The sequence below is a fragment of the Dinoponera quadriceps genome, unplaced genomic scaffold, assembly GCF_001313825.1.
Source record: "Dinoponera quadriceps isolate SergipeBrazil2010 unplaced genomic scaffold, ASM131382v1 scaffold1782, whole genome shotgun sequence".
NCBI lineage: Eukaryota > Metazoa > Arthropoda > Insecta > Hymenoptera > Formicidae > Dinoponera > Dinoponera quadriceps.
In genome coordinates this window covers 1,793,553-1,817,523 of record NW_014555947.1, presented here as the reverse complement: position 1 = coordinate 1,817,523, position 23,971 = coordinate 1,793,553, and the positions used below count along the sequence as shown (strand labels likewise).

At 40.3% G+C, this 23,971-nt stretch overlaps 2 protein-coding genes across 4 annotated transcripts; both read left to right on the top strand.

Annotated features, from left to right (window-relative positions):
* The first annotated feature begins 308 nt into the window (after positions 1 to 308).
* On the top strand, positions 309 to 6,324 carry LOC106746054 (tetraspanin-3-like). Of its 3 annotated transcripts, XM_014622210.1 has the most exons (5): positions 309 to 556; positions 3,469 to 3,657; positions 3,751 to 3,915; positions 4,298 to 4,513; positions 4,592 to 6,324. In XM_014622210.1, the coding sequence occupies exons 1-5, from the start codon at positions 497 to 499 to the stop codon at positions 4,751 to 4,753; spliced, it is 792 nt and encodes a 263-aa protein (XP_014477696.1). In that variant the 5' UTR covers positions 309 to 496; the 3' UTR covers positions 4,754 to 6,324. The 3 variants fall into 3 exon arrangements, with proteins under 3 accessions (XP_014477696.1, XP_014477695.1, XP_014477697.1); XM_014622209.1 differs by having other exon boundaries at positions 310 to 556; positions 4,298 to 6,324; XM_014622211.1 differs by lacking the exon at positions 309 to 556 and adding an exon at positions 1,868 to 2,335 and having other exon boundaries at positions 4,298 to 6,324.
* An 842-nt stretch (positions 6,325 to 7,166) lies between these two features.
* LOC106746056 (CD63 antigen-like) lies at positions 7,167 to 23,971 on the top strand. The gene is made up of 5 exons (XM_014622212.1): positions 7,167 to 7,362; positions 20,557 to 20,745; positions 21,111 to 21,290; positions 21,859 to 22,068; positions 22,384 to 23,971. The coding sequence occupies exons 1-5, from the start codon at positions 7,303 to 7,305 to the stop codon at positions 22,456 to 22,458; spliced, it is 714 nt and encodes a 237-aa protein (XP_014477698.1). The 5' UTR covers positions 7,167 to 7,302; the 3' UTR covers positions 22,459 to 23,971.

The following is a 23,971-nucleotide window of genomic DNA, read 5'->3' as shown; positions in this document are numbered from 1 at the left end:
ATATTCGCAATGCCGCGAAGACCAACAGATTACACAAAAGCGCCTTCCATCACAGCGAACAATTAACGTAATCATCATCGTGACAATGATCCCTCGAATCCTCCAGCGTCTCTCGACGCACACATCCACGAAGCAGAGTGCGAACATTGAGAGGACGAACTCGTGGTTAGGATCGAATCGAAGCAGGGGTCGATGCACCCGAGGCTAGGAATCTTAACTTAGAACACGAGGGCGCGAGTCATCTCAGGTGTCAAAGGCCGCGGTGTGTCACAGGTATTCTCTGTCAGAGTTGGGACGGCGCGCTGAAGATGTCAGGGCTGGAGAGTCGGGGCGCGAATTGTGCTTCGGCCACCGTCGCCAGTCGAGCTCGCACGGCCCTGCCGATCACCGTGGCGACGGCGTGTCCGATCGCATTCACAACGTCGCGCTGCGAGTGAGCGTTCTCGCGTGTGAGAGATCCAGATAGTCATCGTGTGTTACATCAACAAAGCGCGCGATGGGACGGGCGTTCGTCTGCTGCCGATACTTCCTGGTGTTCGGCGCGATTGTTCTCGGAGTAAGTTGACGCTCTGACGCTCTCGCGTCGTCAGCGCGTGATTACACAGAGGTGCGCCGGGGTGACGCGTGCAAGTCTCGAGGGAGACGCAACGGCAACCGGGGTGAGACAGTTCGAAAATGGCTCACGCGCCGCAGGTGTCGTTGCACCGCGGCATTCGATCGCGAGAGATCCAGCGGGCTATTAATAGGCCTGTCCGTCTCGCTTGCGCTTTCTGCAACTCTTTGTTCACCTCGATTCTCCTCTTTTTTCCCTTTCTCTTTCCTTCGCTCTTCCGGCCTCTCGGTCCGAGAACGCTACCCTTTTGAGCGGCTCTTTATACCTGTTCGTTTTAACCTACTGCTGCACTGGAGCTTTGTCCCTTTTCAAATCTTTTCCTTTTGTTCTAACCTATCTTCGTTTTTTTTATTTATATAATATATATACTTTTGTTTCTTTGTTCTTAAATGCTAAATTATATATTTGTTTCACTCTAAAGGGAAAACAGTGCAATCTACTTCGGCTAAAACGAAAATAAAACTAAATTATTTTTCGGCTCAGCTATTCGCACGACCTTCGGCGAATCTATCCGCGTCGCGTCTATGTATGTCGCGTTGTCGATCTCTTCAAACGCTTATATGATTGCGCACGCGTTTCATTTCAGCCGGGGAAAGCGCAACCGAGTCGAAGGGATCTACGGTGATCGCGCAGCTGCGGCTGCAGCTGCTGCGGTCGCTCATAATTGATTACTCGCTTGCATTCGAGAGTTCGACAATGCGGCTCTTGTTGCGCGTGAAATGATGTCGGCGCGTTTGTGTTTTCTAGCGCGGCATTGTCGATTGTCGCGTTGGGGTAAATTACTGTGGTGCCGAAGGAACGGGTTTGTTCGTTTTAAGGTTGGTGTATATTGAGCAAACGAATAACGAATGAACAACGAATATGCACAGAAAAGGAGAATTTCTTTGGATTAATGAGATTTCTGTAATTGAAACAAACTTGTCGTTTGAAATGAAGCAAACAAATGAATGTTTGATTCAAGAAACAGGATTGTTTCGTTAAACGTTTTTACTGTCAAATAACGTATCTCTTTTGTATTTTCATTCAAACATTATAATTATTGTAACAAACGATAAATCATGTGAAAAAGTGACGTATTATGTTAGAAAAATATTAAAGAACTTTGTTTCAGTGGAACATACGCACAATATTTAATATATAATAAAATAAATTTTTTTATATGGAAAACTATATATATAGAAAGCTATATATATAATTATAGAGACTATTATATAACTATTATATAGAAAACTATATATATAATCTAATCGACGATTAACTCAACGTAATTGATAAATCGCATTGATAAGTTCAACTAATTGGCCGATATGATTGATCAAGTTAATCCACAATTAGATTTAGATTACGTTGATGTAGAAACGGGCATAATTCAGCTAAAATGAACAGGCCTAATGCCCAGTAATCGAAAACTAATATCGAGTAATTATCGTCGAAACATCGACGCATCGGAAACTTATCTATGACATCATTCGACGAACGATTTTCTGGAGACAATTCATGCTTTCTAACCGTTTCGAGCCTTGGCTCGTCGCGAAACAATGCGTCAGCCGTTTGATGTATCTAATTTTTTAATCGCTTACGTAAAGAAACGTGCGGAATTACACGATGCACGTTACGATTGTTTTTGCGATACGCACCGGCTAATGGAAGGTGACGAGAACCGAAGGAGACATTGTAGCAATTGCGGAGCGACCTAATTAAGAGTTTACCGCGATTGTGGAAGTATGTGATATCATGTGTGCATTTAGATTTCACGATAATAACAGTGAAACATTTCGCTTGAAACACTTCTCTTTTCCAAGTTTTAATTTGCATCATATGCTTGAATGTAACTTTGTATGTAACTTGAATGTAACAAATAATATTTGCTTTCATCTATTGTTCATTTCTATAATATTTTAACCAGAAAGTCATTTTTTAAATAAAACTTAATAAAATTTATAATACTTAATAAATACTTAATAAGTTTAATAAAATAACGTTCCAAAGTAAACATTTGTTTCAAGATGAAACATCGCGCCGTGATATTTAACCAGCGTTAGTTACGAAACTTTCAACGCATAGTCTTAGTCGAGATGTTAGAAAAACATCTCACGTTCTCAGATAATCTACCATTACTCACTGATAGTTCGTTTTATTGATAATAGTTCATACTCGCCGATGTGGACTTGATAAGACATGATTTCTGAGAAAATAAAGGCACAGGAAGAACTCGGAAAAAAAACTCGATTTTTACTTCGGAATTTATTTCCAGAAATAAGATTGCAATATGACTAACGAAAGTTTGAAACGCATCGTTCTGGAAACAGAATTTCTCAGCGTGAGATTACATCGTCTATAGCATGAACATTAAAAATCGTTAATCGTTAATCAAAATTATAATACTTCTAAAATTGAATCTCCGATTTAAAGTCACACAATTCTTGTAAACATTTCTAATGCCTGAACACGTACCTAACTTTGAACATTTTTATTGTTTCGGCCTTTAAATACGAATATTTAAACTTAACATCTTTCAACATAAAATGTATGTATATCCCAGATAGCAAGGTGACGTCAAATGACGTATTAATAACGTCTTAATGACGCTTCTGACATCAATCATACGTCATTAAGATGTCTTTAGATGTTATCCTGCTATCTGGGATTTATTCTAAATATTTATATTTGAGCTTCCTGTTTTCTCATCACAGCTATCTTGATTTTTCTTGATAAATATTAAATTTATGAGTGTGGTCCTCTTGATGCGCCACTGAAGATACTTCAATGAAGAACAAAACAATAAGAATGTCCAGAGTTGGGTACCTGTTCAGTCATTGGTTCTTTTATTTTACATTCCTCTTTTATCGTTACAGATTTCCGGGGCGATCGTGAGTATATTCTCAGGTTACTTCATTTATCAGCTGAAGGAGTATGCGCCTCTAACGCCTGACAAAGTATGCGGCCCGTCCATCACTTTACTGGTGATGGGAATCATCACCTGCGCCCTGGGATGGTGCGCCTTTCAATTCTTGAATTTTTCCATGAGGAGCCAAGTTGTAACTGTAAACTGATTTTCTCTTTTTCTCTGAAATTCCCGTTGAGAATGTAGCTCATTTTCCGGCGATATATAAACGAAATTCTTTTTCCACGTTCAGTTCGCGGTAGCACTGGCGATCGTTACGTTGACCGAACTCGGCGTCGGGATTTGGGCTTTGGTACGACACGAGCAAGTAGATGTCTTGCACCCCGCGCGACTTGAAGAGAGCTTCGCTCTTGCAACCACTGATCAGAAGTCTACATGGGACCACATGCAGTCAAAGGTAAACATTGCATTGGCATAGACTCGCACGTTACACACTGATCTAAATAAATAAAGAATGAACAGCGAATGTAAATCTTTGCTGTAACAATTTGAAAAATGTATATATGTTATTAGTCTTCATAGTCTTCTAGCGTATAATATATAATAAATATGGCGTACAATATAAAACCAAAAGCTGTAATAAGAAAAAAGGAAAAGAAGAATTCGTTTTACTCGAATTCGAGTGAGATTTCATTCCGAGAAATTTAGAGAGTAAATAAATGCAAATTTCGATAAAATAAACAGATGAACAAAACTCGATATAGCTGAAACGAGATAAAGCTGTAAATTACCGAAGATCAAGAGTCGAGAGTCCGATTGGAAAATATGAAATGTTTCAGCTGCACTGCTGCGGGATAGACGGACCTGCTGACTACCGTGGCCAGAACTCGATTCCTTGGTCTTGCTGCAACACAACCAACTCGGAGAACGATAACAGCACCGAAGGTGCCTGCACTAACATTTACAAGCGTGGATGTCAGCACGTAGTGATAAATCGAACCAGGTCGATTCTCCTGCACGTTTTCCTGTTGGCATTGTGCTCAGTGCTGCTGCAGGTGAGTAACCCCGCCTTCCAGGAGCGGCTCTTCGTTCGTAAAGTGACTAATCAGCACGCGCGTGCCGGTCGATCTCAGGTCGCCTTCATACTGTGCATATGCTGCTACGCCAAGATCTACAAGAAGAAGATGGAGAAGAGGGTGCAATCGCAGATCGACAGGCGCGCGAGCGAGTTAGATACAAAAGGCAGTCTTCTGGAGAACCGATCGAAATATCCGAACAACGTCGAAAACTCCTAGCCAATGCCGCGAAGCGTGAACGACGGGAGTGTGTGTCACTTCAGGACGTTGCGCCACTGTGATATGCGAAATACATTTCGCGTGGTGACAATATCGACGGTGTACCGATACATGGACGATGTCGACGTCGCTTCCATGATACAGTGCGATCCGGGCGTGTCGAAAAGTGTCTTAGCGACGGATTTCTCGGTGAATTTCGAGCCGATCTTTCCTCAGGAGCTAATCCTCAAAAACTCGCGGTATTAGGCGCGGAGTTTAGTGTTTGACGAACGAATCTCGATTGAGATTTTCGATAAGATAAGGTTGATTCAGAGAACAATTCTTTTTTTTTTTTTAAGAAGTGCCTTTTATTTTTCGTTATGATTAAATCTTCCTTCGGCGAAACTAAGCCGCAGACTCGTCGAAGAATCTGTTCTTAAAGTGCCTTTCGACAGATACGTCCCGGACACTCCGCACGAAGATAAGAACGATAATATTCCGAGAAGAGCTGAAAGCGTTCGCATCTTGTTCGTACTGCCGTATCGTTAGTACCTCGTAGAAGACATTCGAGAATCGAATGTCGTTGTTGATCCCTTTAATACAGTTTTATATTTATTTTTATAGCATAATGCGTATTATGAAAAAGTTGCCTTTTTCACTCAGAGGTTGCTTTGCTACTCTGGGCAACAACTTACAATCGTAACGAAGCTATTTCTGGAGATAAAATCCCCCCCGTTGACATTCATGAGACTTCCCGTGAGGGAGCCCGTTTAAAATGATTTAATTCACGACAAAATTCGATTTATATGAAGATAAGATATTATAGAGTTCTGTTCTAAATTCTATCGCGAATTAGATCGTTCAAAGCAGGCTTTAATTTGTACTTAAGATTTTCTGCTAGTGCAGTTAACAAATAATTAATATATAGGCAATAAAGTGCACAGTGCAATGTTTCACAGCAATGACATAAAGTAAACTGGCATAGAGTATCCAGCATACATGCGTCATTCTCGTATCTTGCATTATCTGAAAACACTTGAACGACTTTAGATTAGACAAACGCAATTACAAGGTATTAATCTATTTTTAGTGAAGAAAATAGCGTAATTGTTGGTCGCAGCTTTTCTTTTTGTTTTAATTAATTTTTTTGCTTACATTTGTAGACATTCACCACCGATTTTCCTCGCTGTACCCAGTATTAAGTGAAATGCAAATCTTTCATAGTTGTGAAAAAGGATTAGTGTGAATCGCGTGCGTATGATATCGAGACTGAAAAATTATTTTGTACCTTTTGAAGTACAGATATATGTGTGTTTGACTTCGATGGACAATCTTTTTTTTTATAAAAGTATATTGAAATAATCTTGGCTTTGTGTGGCAATATTGAGTAATTTTGCGTTATATGATACATTATAAGATGAAAAAAAGTAAACATTTAGATATAGTGGGAAAAATGTAGCTTTTGCAAAATACACACCTATTGTTCGCAGAGGTAATTTTTTAAATTTCTAACAATTGAGAAACAGATTTCCTCAGGAGCTGTATTCAAATAATTTCTGATATATTTTGTCTAAAATATACATCTTACCAAAAACCATTCGGGTCCGAGAATACTTCCGCTAAGGTGACGTCATGTTACACATCATTTGACCGACTCTGAATTCCTGTCACGTCATATCCGCCCAATTAAATCTTTCCGTCTCCGAGAGGTCTACAGAAGCATTGTAGGTTAATCATTCCTCTTGAAATTCCATCCTTTTTCCTCCAAAACACGACAAGCATGACTAAATTTAATTCAGGAGACAACTCGCTAGTCATGCTCTCAATAATGTCTAATTTAGATAGGTATATCGCAGCGGCAGATAAGATTAACCAGATTAGATCGCTAATATTATTGTATCGCTTAAAATAATCGAGCGAAAGATTGATTGGGAAAGTTCCGAGTAGAGGGCCCGATGTCGCGTCGTAAAATTTCGGACTGTCGAATCATCACCGATAGCATCTCGCGATTCAATATTGAATTTCCCCGCACATCTGTAAATCCTCGTCCGTACTAAATCAAGAAAACACATTTCGTCATTTCAAGAGAAATCCGTCGGACTCGCCAACGTTAAGGTTATGATTAACCCTCGTTCCGACACGTCAAACGACGATATAACAAATTGTCACGCGAAGACGCCACGCGCTCGCGAAGATCGTCTGGTGCGAAGGTGTAATAATAACTCGAAGAAACCGAAGATCACTTCGGATCGCGATATCACGTATAAACACAACACAAGCATGCCACGGTTCGCTGAAAGCCGCTATCTAAAGTGCGTCACTCTATTGCGAATCGCGCTCGGCCGCCACTCGGCCGTCCTCGGCCGGGCTCGGCCATCGTCGGCTGTAGTGGCGCCGTGCGAGCGCCGCTATGAATTGAATCAGTTAAATTCGTGCCTTGGAACGTGTCGTTGCGTGTAGTGTCGTGTCGCGACGATTCCGTCCCACCGAGCAGTTCGTTCGTTCCTCTTCGTCCTCCCGCCGGAGTAGAGAGTTCTCGTCCCCGTTGTATTACTCGACCAACCAGCAAGATGAGTTGCGGAATGGGAGTGATCAAGTACCTGCTCTTCATATTTAACTTTATTTTTGCGGTGAGTCTCTCTTTCTCTCGCTCCGAGCGAGATACGCATTTCGCGCGCAATTGCGTGAGTGTCCTTCCGATGACCGGCCGCCTTTGTGTCTCACGTTCGACGCACGTCTTCTCATTTATGTCGCTTTTTATTACGAGCTGGAAGCTGTAGAGTACAAGTTCACAAGTCCAAGGTCGGAGAAACGGTCCCCGGCTTGGCCGCGCCCTCGCTTTACCCGAGCAACGCTGTCCGATTCCGGGTTCGTCCAAAGTCGAGACACGAATTCTCTCTCTCTCTCTCTCTCTTTTTTTCTTTTTTTCTTCTCTGGAGCGGGACAAACGCTTGGCTCACGGTCGTAAGGGTCTCAGAACGTAAGACGCAATAATCGGCCGACTTTCTAGCACGAAAATGGCGAGGGGATCGACAAATGGCGTCATCAACGGTCCAGCCGTTAAACTCGCGCCGGAAATATGGCCGTTGTTTACGGCGTTTCACGGAATCTGTTTGCCGGCCCGCGTTCCGCGAACTACGCCTAGACGCGGTTTCTCAATCTCGAGAGTGCGCCCGCTTCGTCCTTGAGCCGGTTCCGCGAAGATTACGCGTATCCTGGGGTCCCCGCACGCAATATGCGATGTTGGTGATTGTGGTCGCGTGATCGTTGCAATTTTCGCGAATGTAGTGGCGTTGTAGATTTTTCCCGTGCTTCCTACGCGATCTCGCGTTGCGGATGAGATCACGCGGCCGATTGTTCTCGGTGGAATGGTACTCGTTCGGTGGGCGAGAGCTGTCGCGTTGGAATTGCGATCCGATGCTTGGTAATAAACTTTTGATTCTCTCGGATGACGCCATCTTTGTCGCTCGCGAGTTTTCCATGCTTTTACATGTTCCCTTAATCCGGGTTATAGTTTTAAAGGCTCGAAAAAATCCGGTTCTTTTCGGTTTTTTCCGCATGAAACGTGAAAAAAACGTTTTTTTTTTCGAGTTTTTTTCCTCAGAAAAATGGAAAAAAGCAGTTCAAGTCCACAATAGATGTATGGTAGTAAGGACTATGGTACACACAAAAACGTACGCAGTAAGAAAATTGACCAGTCGCGGTAATTTATTCTTCTTACGGTCGAAGAACAATCGACTGTGATTGATTAATTTGTTTACTTCTTATGTCTTACTATTTACATTTTTCTGTGTGCTATGACTCTGAGTCTTTAGCCTGTTGCTCTGAGCATTAAATTGTAACGTAATTTTGAGCAAAAAGCTTTTTTTAAATACCACCAACAAAAGCTTGCCAGCATTACGTCGCAATTTCTAAAATTTCAGCGTTATTGCGACTTCTGGCAGTGCATGAAACGCCTTTTGTCAGAAATTAAATTATATTTTATTGCTAATAGCGAAAGGTTAAAAACGTGAAATACCTGTTGGAGATCCGAATTTAAAGGCAATGCGTATGAAAAAGTATTAATTGTAATCATAAGCGAATTGACTAACCAATTGACTGTCCTTATGATTTGAGAATAATCGACTGTGTCTGGTCAGTTTGCTTACAACAGTTTGACGGTTAACTACTGAATCTTTTTCACGTGCGGTGGTTTTTAGAGTGACTTTTGCCAGGTTCTGATTAATCTAATTGACGATTTTAAATTGTTCTCATCTCACATATACACACGTATTATTTATTCTCTCTTGCTAACGCAGGTAGAAGTTATGAACTCTTTGATTATTGCCAAACGACAAGTTACATAACTGGAAATTGGCGTTAGCGATTCTTATTATTGTTCGATTAGTTTAATCCGATTAGTTTCAAAGTTACGGGGAAAAACTCACTTCTCCCCATTTTTTCCGCCAATTTTTTTGATTTCTTACCTTCTTTCCAGAAAAAAGTTAATGTGGCAGGTTTTAATGGAACATACACCTAAATTTTTCTAAATGAATTTTTGTATCCTTGGGACAGAAACCGAAGAAATCGACGGAAAATATGGAAAAAAAACAGGTTTTCTCTTTCGAAACTTTAGAACTATAAATCCGAATTGGTTAAAGTTAGCCTCGATGTCACTTTAAATCCAAGCTTCCGTGTACCTAAACTCCCGCCTGTCAATTAAGCGTCCGCTTGTGTGCCCCATTAATGTGTCCTTTCGTGGCTAACAAAGGAATTTGGTTTTCCCCGTTGCGGTGACGGGCGTGACCGTGATTATGAGTCATTTTTTTTTTTGTACATATAAACGTTGGCCGCAGCCGTTGTCGACTGACTCATATCTTGTCGATAAGAAGTAGCCAAGGTTACAGAATTGTAGAACCGTGTAAACGTCATAAATTAAAGTACGTCACGCATCCCTCACTCCGCCGCGCGTCAGCTTTCGATCGCGGGTATCGATTCATCATCGATATTCATAACTGATATTTTTGCCGCGACTGTAACGTTGCCAGAGAAAGCAATTACGAGAAGGCAATTACGGCGAACCAAGATCGCCCAGCAGCTTACCACCTTTTCTACAGATTGGAAAGTAGATGACGCCCATATTTTCCACATCGAATGATTCCACGTCGAAGTAGCCGCGACGAGACGATTTATATAACTTCGGTTTCTTCGCTGTAAACGAACAGTTAATGCTCTGTAAGAATGGTTATCAACACTCCTCCGATTTGTTTTTCTTATCGGTGGATAAAATCACGTAATCACTGTACTCACACCGTTATCGCAACAGTTGCATATGTCGCAAGTGCTCGCTTGCAGGGTGGTTCGCGCGCTCACCATTCACCCCCGTATTCTTCCTGAGAAAACGTATAAATAAACGATCGAGCCCGAAGTACCGCGATGTCGACAAGCGCACGATGAGATTTCTTGATGGTGTTCGAGGGAGAAGAGCACGCTGTTGAAAACATTTGTATTTTTGCTCGTGCCCGTGGAGAACAAAGAGCGCACGATAACCTCGGATCATCGTGTACGTGATGCCTCATCGGAGTATCATTAGCGATTTTTCTTAAATCCGCCCAGCTGTCTGAGAAATTCACAATATTTTGCTTGCGAAAATTACTTTTCTATTATTATCACATATTTCAGACTTTTTATAGATTTTCGATTTATTTTATTTATTTTATATTACCACCATCGTCGTTAGAAATAGAGATTATTTCCCTAACCGGTACAGCAGCTTTAATATCAATAAATGACGTAATCGGAGAAGTTGTTCGAAACACCGAGGAGAAAACGTTTACGAGGGTCGCAGGTGATTATTTCTTCCCCTACTTCTTGTTCTTCTTCTTTACGGTCTCCCTTTCTGGTCGGTCTTCTTCCCGCGGCCGGTCACAATGGCTGTTTGTTCGCGACCTAAGGTCCCTCGTTCGCTTCCCTTCGTCATCATGTTCGTCGTGCGTTGAATTCCGCTTCGTGCGGTTGCGGAATTCGTCCTCTCGTCCGAGGACAAAGGAGGAGATGGTTGCGTAAGAGACACCGCCATCCCGAATAGTTCCTGCTTCGTCCCAAAGTCGTTACGTCGACAGGACAAGCGGCATGGTCTGGAACCGCCGAATGCATTATCGTAAAAGATACGTCCTCGGTAAGAGGAGGAGTAAAAAAAAAAGGAAAATGTGACGTTCCGAAGGAATAAGATAAGCCTAATTGCGTGTCGCGTCGCCGTTGGAAATCTGCTTTTCATTATCCGCGGTATCACCGTGTTTTCTCTCTTTTCTCGGTTTACAGAGAAAAAATCGAACACCCTTGCCGTACTGAAGAATTCAGCACGACGTCGTAACAATGCTAAACGTGTTATCGCGAAATCCCAATCAGATATATTATTCGGTGCGCGTGACCGCGATGAGCTCATCGCTGCGCGTTTAACTTTGTTACGCCTAATTATAATTTTAACACGGTGCGTTCCATCTGCGTACGTCAAGGCAGCAGCGATCACAGAGAAAGATAGACGCGTCTATGTGTCGCCCGAAGTCCTAGGAGCTTCCCCGATCATTTATAACGTCATACTTTAGGTATACTGTAATACTCTTAAATATGCGACTTGCGTGACTTTCATCAGAATTGAATTCAACTAATTCAACTAATCGATGAACAATAATAAGAATCGCCGACATCAATTTTCTGTTCTGTAACTTGTCGTTTAACAACAAAAAGTTAATATTTTCCATCCGTGTTAGCAGCACTATTAAAAAGGGTTTTTAAAAAAAGTAATAACGTTCTTAGAAAAGTAAGATTACACACAACTAGGTCATGAAAATTTTCTAACAGTGGAGATAGAGCGAGTCATATTTGAGCGACAGCAATGAAAACGGCCAAGTGCTCATAAGCATTCCGTCCATATTTTCCTAGATGAAAATTTTGAATCCAACTGACTTATAATAAAGTTTATGACGCGTAGATTACGAATATGAAAATTCCAAGGTGAAGGGAGCTACCATTCCAGAGAAAATGACTCATTGAGCAGTGACTCAAACAAGTGCCTTTATATAAGCAAATTAAGGCCATTGTTGAATACGTCCAACAATGTGTATTGATAGTATTGTTAACAATGTAGTACAATAGTATTGTTAACAATGAGCGACCGTCGAATTGTTATATATGATATGTGATAATTATTTGTTTTACTTTTCTTGACTTGTCGAAATATGCGGCGTCTAATGAAAGTACAATTTTAAATAGACCATTTTCTCTTTGGTGGACGAAACGGTTAGTTTGTCCTCCTTGGGACTTTCATATTCATAATCTGCGCGTCATAAACTTCATTAAGTTGAAGTTGGATTCGAAACATCTGTACGGGAAAATTTGGGGGGGATTTGGCACTCTTTAAATAGTCGTTTAGATTAAAATCATTCTTAGTACTCGTGTGGTTTGCATTATTTATGCACTCATTATTTATCGGCTGCTAGATGGGCAGGCGATCGTCATTTCAGATGTAAACCGGACCACCTATACGGGGTGGCTAAAATTAGTAGGTGCGCAGTGGGCGATTTTGTTGCTCTTCCTCTCGACGTGCAGCGTTTCAATGTCGTGCTGAACTTCGACGGGGAAGATACACATCGAGGAAAAACACATCTTATCTGCATCTCGTGAAATATTCCTACTATCGTGACGTAAAGGAGGGAATGCGTATCGATCGTGTGAAATTTTCCACGGATTAATGATGGGCGGACATGTCGAGGATAATTTATCTCGTCAAGATGCTCTACTTGAAAATTTCATTCTGCAAAGATGACGTCATATTAGGTGTACAGAATTACAAATGCTTTTGCGCAATGAAATACGCGCGAAAATAAATTGCAACATTGCTCAATACGAAAACGCGTGATGGAAAATTTCAAAATTCTATTTCATATCTAGCTATTAGTGTAAATATTTACTTGATACACAGAAGTTTTTCAGCTTGTACATACCGCACGGAAAAGCAATTCCGTTGGTTTAATTGAGTTTCCTGTCGCTTGGAAAGCAGACGAAAATTCAGTTATAGAAACAGGAAGATTTCTATAGGTTTCTAATTTTGATTAATAATTTCAAAACCGAAATCTGATAAGAAGTGAACTGATAAGGTCAATAAATAAATGTTTTTAAATCCTACAGCTTTTATCTTAATATAATATTTTTTATAACTTATATTTTTCGGGTTATTCCAGGATCCCGACTTTTTTTTATATACCCTGTGTAATGAATATAAACAAAGTAACATGATCGTGTCAGTGTTTATGTAACATAACATTTCGAGAATTACCTTTATGTCATTGATGCTTATCAAGTTCGTTAACGGCTATATCATCTTAATGCAACTAAACGTTCACACAAATGTTCTTAGACGCGATAAAAGAGATTTATTTCGTGTCGGCTAGTTCATTTAGTCTCCATTCTGTTACAAAGTTCTTTTTCCGTGCAAATTTGTCGATACTCCAATCATGAAAATTTCCAAGAACATTTTTATAACTTTTCAACCAAATTTAGAGGTCTAAAAAAGTACGAAATGTTTGCAAATACATTTTTATATATCCTGGTTAAATTTTCTATCACATATGATAAAACAAAGTAACGCACATTCATCGAGTTTACATTTATATTGCACTCGCATTTACGTAAGATCTATATAAACAAGAAATATAAAAAGAATAACGTAATCATGTCAGTGTTTACGTAATATAACATTAACATTTTGAGGATCGCCTCTACGTTATCGATATTTATCAAGTTCGTCATCGACTTCGGCATCCCCTTAAGTTCGCAATTAATAACATTTGCTAAACACTCCGTTGCGATGGAAAGATAGGAGATTTCATCGAACTGAATTCGCAACGTTCGCCAAATTCATCACATGGAAGTTTCACCGCGATTTCGAATCGCTCCTTCTCAATTTCAATTGAAGTTTTTATCTCGCCAGTGAAATATTACCGAAAATATTTCCGTCTTGTCATTGGCAACCAAGAGAGTTTCGTCGATCTTTCGCGGAGATATTCTGCGGAGGTCCACAGTGCGTGCTTGTTTCCTCATTTTCCAAACGGCTACGCTTCTCATTCGTATGACGATCTGTTTACAGCAACCTTGCGTCTCCACGTCGCTCTCGCAAAGGTCAGACTGCGTAACGAGAAGGACGGTCACCGTTCTGCAAATATCCTCGAGCAGAGCGCGCTCCTTCAATGTCCTCCCTCGACGTCCATCTCGCGAATTAATTTTCGAGAACGTGCGATTTGTTCAGTCTCGTTTTAATCGTAGTCATTCGCGAGTGTGAAACGAATGGCCGATGTCGCCGGTGTCGGATACAGTGATCGTCGTAAAATGCTTAACGCGCGATTTATTATTTTCCAAAATTTGTCGGTTGACACTCGACAAATGGTTTTATCTACAAATTATGCGAGCACCTGCTGTCGTTAACATTAATGGGACGACTGAATGAATATTTATCATCTCGTTCATACATGTGAGCAGCGGTGTAGATCCTTTCCGACTGCACAGAAGTAAACGCGACGATTGAGACTGTTCCGCTGACCTCGCCTTTTTCTCGCATTCTAATTATGTGTCAAGTACAAAAAGTGACAGTAAACTTTATGCTGTCGTCTGTCAAATGGATTGGTATGCAGTATTTAAAATACGACATATATATATATATATATATATATATATACTGATATCTATTTGCTACGGCAGCATAAAATTTGCTGTCACTTTTCTCCGTATGGAAAAAATAACTTTCGCGGCGCGGAACGACACAAAATGCACCCCGAGACTGACGCGTGCGTAATTACGTTCCCATCGCGTTATTAAAAGTAATTATTAACCCTTTGCCTTACGATTTAACTTCCAACTGTGCGTGCCATAAACCACAACAATTTTTTACATAATATTTGTGTTATATTTTAACGTGTTCACCTTGTGTGAAATTAACACAAAAATGTGTATGGACTCTGCGAAATATGTTGAATTGAATATAAGATTTTTTACTGTGTATCAAAATGTTAAAGAGAGACGTATTGTTCGATATGTTCTGGAGACATGTTAGATTACTTCACGCGAGCTGAATTTCCTCTTTCGTTTTTATCTGGACGTATTCAACGATGAAAATTGTACGTTCTCTTGTAAAAGCTACATGTCGTTCTTGACACGAATAACATCCATAAAAAAAAAAAGACACACCCAACGGGTCGTTATTGACTGGTCAATGTTTCATCTTTTCTCGGAATTCTCGTATCCTTTTCCTCTCGCGCATGCAATTGCAGTGCTATGTGTACGTGTATTTATTTGTCAAAAGCCGCGACTCAGAGAAGTCGTCGTTTCCGCTATCACTTATCTTCATTTTTTTTTACGGCTGGTTGCACAACTTTGTGCAACATGATTACGTATCGGGTGTGCTGGAAAGCACATGATGCACTAAGCACGATTTCGTTTTACTCCTTTTGCGTGCGCGATTTTTCTTCGAGCGAGGAGGTGCGACGTGAAAATTAAATAACATGTAAATTAACGAATTAACGATCGATAGTAATCCGGGCTAAATGAACGAATGAACGTTGCGCGTAGTTGGAATCCCAATATTCGAAAGGGAAGTATTCACGTACAATGTTGCAGTTCGTGTAGTAGATATCACATCGATTTGCCGCAATGTTATCGCGCGAAGCGTTTATCGCTCCCGATTGGTAAATTAATTACAAATGAAATATTATCTCAGCCTGATTGTTTGTCGCGAAAACGATTGAGATTACATTATTCCAAAAAAAAAAATGTTACCGGTGATATATCGAGATTTGTCAGCGCCTAGTTTTATTTGTATCTTAAATTCTATCCTCCGGATTACGTTACAAAATTTTTTTTATCGCGTTACGCTATTAAATGCGCGGATTGATCAGTCGCATTTATCGAGTCGCGAACTACTACTCGGTATTGTGAAACTACACGGAAGAATTTTACAGGCCTTTAGAAGCAAAGCACATTTTTAGTGCCATTAGATATTAATATTAACATGTATTGTGGGAGGAGGATCTAATCTTTCTATAATATGTATTAAATACTGACAAGATTAACTAATGGCACTAAAAAATCCGTATTTTCTTCCTAAAAACCTGTAAATTTTTCTTTTAATTAAACCAAGTAAGGAGCAGGAGGAGTCTTAATACTACACGAATCGTTAGCCCTCTGATCAAGAAACCATCGGAAGTAGATGTACGGAAATAGAGTCGGTATTCAATCGTGCAATTTTTCTTTTCTTTTCTTCAATGTTCAACGCTGGCTATTGTAGCTTCAAGAATTATTTCCATTGTCACGTGTAAAGATATTTTTGGCTCAGCATAATCGTTATTTTTAATGCCAGTAGAAGGATAAATTATTTATCGGTTGATAATGGTTGAAAACCGGATTTTGAGAACGGCCGGACGATTGAGATTACGATGACGATTACGGTTTTCCTTTCATTATTTATCTCACGGAATTGAGCTATGTAGTTTCCGGTTAGACACTCGTGTGGTTTTCCTGCACTTATTCCCGTATATTTCGCAACACATTCGGATTTGCTGCATTATGTATTACACAGAGAAAAAGATTCCTTTGGATTTAATACAATTTCTTTAATTGAAATAAATACCTTTTAGAATGGAAGAAACAAATGAATGTTTGATTTAACGATAAAATTGTTTGGTTTTTCAAACATTAAATATCTCTTTACGTCAAATAACATATTTCTTTTATATTTTCATTCAAACATTACAGTGATTGTCACAAGCAATATATTATTTGAAAAAAGTACCCACATTAGAAAAATATAAAAAAAATTTTTATTTCAATGGAACAATATTTGATATATAATAAAATAAATTTTTTTATATTGATCATGAAATATTACTTCCTTTATATGATAGTTTCTTCTATCAAACCACATAATTTACTTTAATGAAACAATATTTTCATTCAAACAAGATGGTGTGATGAAATTTTATTCTCTATGTAGGATACATCAAGACTATTAAGCACTAGCTGCAATTTCCTCTATCAGACTTTCCGACGCTATTAAGCCGATGATGTCGTCAGGGATTCCCTGATGTATCATTTTCCGCAATTATCACGACACGTGCGGAGTGTGATTACACACATAGTGTCGCAATGTCGGGATATTTATTAAGCTTGGTGTAACTTGGAACGCCCATAATATTTCGTTCTCGGTTTCATGTACTTCCCGAGGAAACGAGAAATGACAAAATAGAAATGAAACTATATATCGAAAAAATTACCGCTCAGATCAGTCGACGCGTGTAATCGCTGGATGCGGTACGCGGAGGGAAGATGACGCGAAGTGTACTTTAAATTCCAAATCGTATATCTCGATTTTGCACATCTCCATATTCTGATATTGTTGCTTCCGGTTTTATTTGTTCCACCAATAATATAACAAGATATCACAAGTCCACGTTCGATACATTATCGCTCCTCTGTTATCTGCGCGTTATGTTCGGGATATTTTTATTTAATATGGAGATTTATCACGAGAGCTAAGGGGAGAAGAAGGGTGGAGATAAAGATTCCAACATTTCGCTTCTGTATTACAAATTCTCGGTATTACAAATCACCCGTATTTTTGTCATTGTTATCACTATTATCTCGCAAACGCAATCAACGCCGATCGCCCATACTTTCGCACAACGAATTATATAACGAAGTAAATCATGCGTTTTCGATCTTTCGTTAGACATGAGCAGAGATTATTCAATATTTCGCCTTGGCCAACATGCTGTCCTCGCTCCTCGATCAATATTCGTATCTTATCGATCGCCGTGTGATAACCGCACCAAAATTTCTCTCCATTCTGCTTCAAGTCGCAGTAGCACCCATGGTGCGCATTTAACGATAAAAACGCAATGAGATATTTTCTAGACGGAAAATTACACCTTATTTCAAGTTTTCAACCTTATATAAAATTAGTTGAAATTACGTAATTACATGTTTACATAATTACATAATTATATTAAGTTGGAAATTGCATAAATAACTCCAATTACAATGACAAGCTTATAATAATTCTAATTGGAACGGTTGCGAACTTATGTAACTTATCTAAAACTTATCTAATTTGCGATCTAGGGAATGGTATCGCATATATGACACCGACCGAACATACAATTGTCGTTAATCGGAGACAAAAAGTAGATCAAGGTGGCTTGATATCCTTCGAAAATTTCGCGTCCACGATCTCCTCGAGCACGGCGTGTATTGCATTGAATTTCGTGGACTCGTCGCTACGGAAATCGTTCTCGTGAAAGCGACGGTCGCCGAGCACACGTAATCTCCGAGGAAGTGGGTCCCGAGGACGAGATTGTGGATGCGATGATGTCATCTCCGCGGACAAACAAACGCACGCACATACGCACACATTCACGTATCCTATACGTACACGCATTCTTGCCTACATTGGCTTGACGCACATCATTTCGATACCCCGCGGCAATAATGATCGCAGCAGTGTTTCCCAACCACGCGATGTATACTCGGCTATCATCGGCAGCACACATTAAAAGAAAAGGAAAAAAATTTCCGATAATTAAGAACGTAAACAGATGACGCATTCGACGCTTCGAAGATCGATACCAGGTGTTCGAGGAACGGGCTTATGACTCGAAAATAACTGTATGAACAACTCGGTTGAGATCCAATCAAATAATAAGAGAGGGCCAATGATAGCCTATATTCTTTCCCGACTATTGATAGATGTAACTAGTTTTAACGTAGTATTATTATTAGTCCACTGAAGAGGTTTCGGTTCGGGATATAGAAGTTTCTGAACAAATAAATGAGTATAATAATAATAATGTTTTTTTTATTGGACGTTAATGGTTACAGAGTTTAAAAGTACTGAAGACGTTATGTTAAGAGCGACGAAAAGCGCAGTATCAGCCTGTATATAGCTGTTTTTACTTTGTTCAAACTAATTTAGATCAATTAATTTAGATCAACGTGAAAAATTAATTTTGTTTATCGCACTATATAAAGTCCGTGTGTGTACACATCGAGAAAAAAATGTTTAGCATTTGTAAGTATAATCACACAAGTGAAAGAATTATTATTCAGAAGAACCGTTTTTCCAGCAAGTGTTACTATAATACCAGTGATAATAATATGCATTATTTACATGCATATGTACTACTATTATTTTTAGGTTCTAATCTAGAAAAAGATATAGGCTGAAATTGGCTGTAATTTGAATGGAATCTCACTCAGTAGGCTCTTATTCCCCTTCTATTATGACTCAAGCTTTTGAGTGAGCTTCCGAACATCATATATCTTCCATGCCGCATAAGATCGTCCCAGACTGAGTACACGCATGCAAATACTTTTTCTGTACATTATGCTATTATCCATTATTCCTTGCCATCGTCGAGCTTTAGCTGCTCTTTCCCCTGCATCTTTTACCGCACGTTGCGACACTCCGGGCGTTCAGAAAACTAGAAGTGGAAATTATTAAAGGTGATCGATCGCAAACACACTTAGAGTATTCGCTCGTTCTCGCTCCGTCTCGTATTTACGTGCCGGTTAAGTGCACTTCCACCTGTGATGATCTCAGGATCGACCAGCGACCACGTGGCGCAGCAATACGTGTAAAAATAGCGCGTAGGGCGCTTCAAGGACGATATTTCCAGATATCTGGGAATCGTGCGTCCGAACGCGCTATCCTAGGAGAACGTCTCGTCTATTTTCTGCTCGCGAACTGTTAGGCAACAATGTTGTGAACGCACGTTTGGCACTACGACAGCGGCACGACCTGCGACCGACGGGCAATTAGCGTGGATAAAAAACCGCGATAATACTTGCGAACGGAAGTCGCACATGCGACCTTACTGTTATCAATCCTGCATATTCCGTTATTTAAAACTATGTGCAACTACAAGCGGCGAATTTTACTCAACGCTTATAAAATATCGCGTATAAACGCATCTCGCAGGCTGATTGTAGCGCAATCTGTGAAATCAACTCACTATGATCAACTGTAACACGCCTCTAACGCACGTTTTCGTCGCTTCTTTGCCAACTAATTTGTATAATAAATGCCTGATTACTTGTTATGCTCTGTATACCTGTTATATCGATTATATAGTTTCAAAATCTGGCAAAGAAACGGTTTTTCCCCAATTTTCCACGGATTTCTTCGACTTCCATCTCAAGGGTAAAAAAAACTCGCTTAGAAAAATGCACGTGTTTTGTTAAAATCTGTTATATTTACTTTTTTTCCACATAGAAGATAAACCAGAAAAATCTGCGGAATATTTGGAAAAACTGTTTTTCTGAGCTTTTAAAATTATAATCGATTGTAACTAATCTGTTGTATTATTTGTGTCATTTATGTAGCTATCGTACTTTGTGTGTATGTGTGTTGTACAACTTTGTCGTGAGAACTTTCCCGCTTTTCCGCCGCCATCACTCATCATTCGCAGAATTCTCGCTTCGTCATTGAAAACGATCGTTCACGCCTAACGTGGAAAAGTAGCTTCGTTGAACACTTCGTTAAAGCTCCTGTTTCTTCGTCGCGGTCATTGGTGATTAATGACGTCAGAAACGAGAAAACGTATGTCGGGAAAAATTCCTGCGGAATACGTCGAAATAAAAAGATGTGTCCGTGAAACTTCTGATTGACTGAGTATATCTGTAAAATATTCCAAAGCTTTCCCTTACAACCTCCTTAAGTAATAGAAGAAGAGAAATAGAATATCGGAGACGTCCGATGATGCATGATGACGGTATGCAAATACGAGGATGTTTCATTGCAGCTATGTGGTCTGGCGATACTGGTCCTGGGTGTCCTGGCGCACATGAAATTGACGCACTTCGCCGACGCTATTAAGGAGAATGTGACGTTCCCGTCGATCACATTGATCGTTATCGGCAGTATAATTTTCGTCATCGCCTTCTTCGGATGCTGTGGAGCGATTCGCGAGAGCCACTGCATGACCGTGACGGTAAGTCCGCCGGCAAACTTCGTTTTATTACGCAACTCTCGGCGAAGTCGGATCTTAATCCTCGGGTCTTAATTCGCGCACGAACGCGCCGAGCGACGTCGATTAATTAAGACACGAAGCGCGAGGGTAAATTGGAATCGCTCGTGTTTGTAAATTGACGAGTCTCTGCGCGATTGAAACTTGAAGTGGTCTCTCTGTAAAATTAGAACACAAAGATGGACACTTCATAGGTTCTCATTGTATTTATAAACGCGCGGGATTCTCACGGAATTTTCGCGCTCGAGAGTTGCTTCTTGCCGTCGCATCTGGTGTTTCATCTGTCGGGGAATGACCGAGGCGACTCACCGCTGTCTTTTCTGCGACAGTTTGCATCTCTGCTGCTGACGATCCTGATCATACAAGTAGCAGTTGCGATCTACGCATTCGTTGTGCTGAAGAACGACGATATCAAGAAAAGCATTAGGGATGTGTACGCGGACGAAATCTTCAAGAAGTACGATGACAGCGAGGAGAGCCGAAATGTAGTAAACGAAGTTCAGACTCTCGTAAGTTCGCCTCTTGAGGGAGGATTTCATTTTTTATTATACACGCTCTCTCTAAAGTACAATCAGTATATTATCACTGAGAAACAGTCGGTAGTCACTGGTGACCAGTTATAAATATAGCATCGCAAATCAATAAAATTTCATTGAAAAAGTCTGTTAATAACGGCTGTTTCCACAAGTATCCAATTCCCCTTCGATTGTTATTTATTACATAATCGAAATTAGAGCTACGTTTTGATTTTATTTGTTATATTTGTGATCAACGGCACAAAATTAACTAGAATTGACGACATAGATTCGGGATACAGCTTTTGTATTAGCCAATGTTTTACTGGTTCAATCAGTGACATTTTCACTGATTCGACTTAAGAGAGCGCATTGCCATGTGTGCGGGCTGCGACATGCGTTACACACATACACACACACACACGCGCGCGCGTGCACAATGTCGATCAAATCTTCAACGGCCGAACGTGATCAACTATAATGAACTTGGACAAGTCCGACATGGGTACATTAATAGTTTCGCAAATAAATCTGGATCTCCTGACGGAAAGCTCTTTTACAGTTGGAATGTTGCGGTGTGGACGGCGCCAGCGATTACGGACGCCTAGTAAGGAGCCCTATACCGTGGTCTTGCTGCGGTGGTGCGGAAAATTCCGTCTGCCCTGTTATAAACGCTCAAACCAGGCCAGGTTGCGCATCTAAGCTACAGGACTCCTTCCAGTACTTGGGAGCGGTGTTGGGTGGTATCGCTCTGGGTGTCGCCGCGGTTGAGGTAAGAACTCTTAAAGGGAGAACAAGGTAAAGTCGAAGAGGAATAATTCCATCTCTAGAAACAAAAGTTCCAAAATGTGATCATGATAAAGAGAAGAAGAATAGGGTGTCTTATTACCTGGAAAAACTTGGAGAACTTGGAATTCGCAGGGAACCTGTTCATGCCTGGAAAAAATCAGGAAATTCTCGGGAAATTTTTTTTTTCGTATTTAAGTAGACATTCTGAAGAAGGAAAAGTGACAATAACGACGATTCTCGTTAGCGGCTCGTAACTCGCGCGATATCCGCATAAAAAAAATTCTCCACTGCTTTTCAGCTGGTCGGCATTATCTTCGCGCTCTGCCTGGCGAATTCCATAAAGAACGAGCATCGTAGAGGCTACAGGGTGTAAGTGGTGGTGCACCAACGAGGGACGCCGCATCGCGCGGAAAGCTTTAAACGCGCAACAATAATTTTAACGTCATTCTACCGTCAGTGTTATTCGCCTATAACATGTGATAGAATACTTACGCTTTGTAAGATGATAAATGTTTTTCTTTTTCTTTCATATTCTCTTACTTTTACATTTTCTCTCATATTCTCTTACTTTTACATTTTCTTTCATATTCTTTCTTCTTGTTTTTTTCCAAAGAGAGCGAGGCAAAGCGCGCATGCCTCGTCTCTCTCGCGAGTTTTTCCTCGTGTCGTCGTCAGTCGTGATCAAAGTGCAGACGTGTTTGCCACAGAGACAAGTACTTTCCCCTCCCGACCCTTCACGTCGGAATCTAATACATAGAGCTCGACGCACGACCTGGCAGTGAATGTTAGAATAATTGTTGTTAGCCTGACACCATGTTTTCTTGGTCTTTCGTACGAGAGTAGTAATCCCTTATTTATACATACACATACATGTATATATATATATACATATATGATTATTTTGATACGATACCGTTGGACTCATGTCTATTCTCGATAGATTTTCGAAAAGGAAGAAAAACATTGGCGCGGTTCAACGTATAATTCTTGAGATCATTTCAGCACGACGCTCGTTTGTACATATTTCCTCCCGATGAAGTTGGCAGCGGCCATCACATGATCCACCACCCACTTGCGCAGTTAATCGGTTACGGTAAAAATCGAATGACTCTACACAATGTGAATAGCGCTTTTTATTATACTCTTATCAGATAGATAGATAGAAATATAATAAAAATACTTGCATTTTTCGCGAATCCTCCGTTGCAGTCGTGACGGACGTCTCGTATGCCGTCACTCCGATCACTGTCATAAGCGATTATTGCACAAGCTCGCAATCATAACCGTTTGACACGCTCCCAACTTCATCGGGAAAGGCGTGCGCAGACCGTCGTGAACTCGCGAGGAACAAATCGAAATACCTCACAACGGGGGAGAAAAAAAACCAGAGAGACGAGTGATAATATTTTATTATAGTATTTTATATATACGAGGTAAAAAAGAAAAGTTTAAAGAAAAAAAAAGAAAAGGATATTTTCGTATAACGCCATTGTGTCTGGGAAGATCGGTTATTAAACGTCGCTGTTTCGATACTTTCGTAAAATCTCTGCATACAACGCTAACACATCTTGTTTGTACAGCACAAAGTTTATTGTATAATTTTGAGATGAACGCGATGTTAACTATATATTATATATATTATATATACACATATAAAAAAATATATATGTACTTGTAATAAAACGAAAAAAAACTTCGATCTACGAGAAAGAGCTCGTCGTTGTGCCGTGCCCGCGCATTTTGTACAGCATTTCCGGCGAGGCGCGCGAGAGATCGCGGCGCGACGATCAAAAAGAGAGCAGGGCGGGTTGTGTATACAGCTGGGCGTGGCAAAGAAAATATGTAAATAATTTTATCCAAATAAAGTGTCGACTTTATTCATCGTT

Bases quoted from the DNA above. Each gene is read 5' to 3' on its own strand.
- LOC106746056 (XM_014622212.1), top strand. From the start codon at position 7,303: ATGAGTTGCGGAATGGGAGTGATCAAGTACCTGCTCTTCATATTTAAC. The intron at 7,363-20,556 runs GTGAGTCTCTCT...GTTTCATTGCAG, and splicing joins TATTTAACTTTATTTTTGCG to CTATGTGGTCTGGCGATACT. The intron at 20,746-21,110 runs GTAAGTCCGCCG...TTTCTGCGACAG, and splicing joins GCCACTGCATGACCGTGACG to TTTGCATCTCTGCTGCTGAC.
- LOC106746054 (XM_014622209.1), top strand. From the start codon at position 497: ATGGGACGGGCGTTCGTCTGCTGCCGATACTTCCTGGTGTTCGGCGCG. The intron at 557-3,468 runs GTAAGTTGACGC...TTATCGTTACAG, and splicing joins TCGGCGCGATTGTTCTCGGA to ATTTCCGGGGCGATCGTGAG. The intron at 3,658-3,750 runs GTAAACTGATTT...TTCCACGTTCAG, and splicing joins TGAGGAGCCAAGTTGTAACT to TTCGCGGTAGCACTGGCGAT.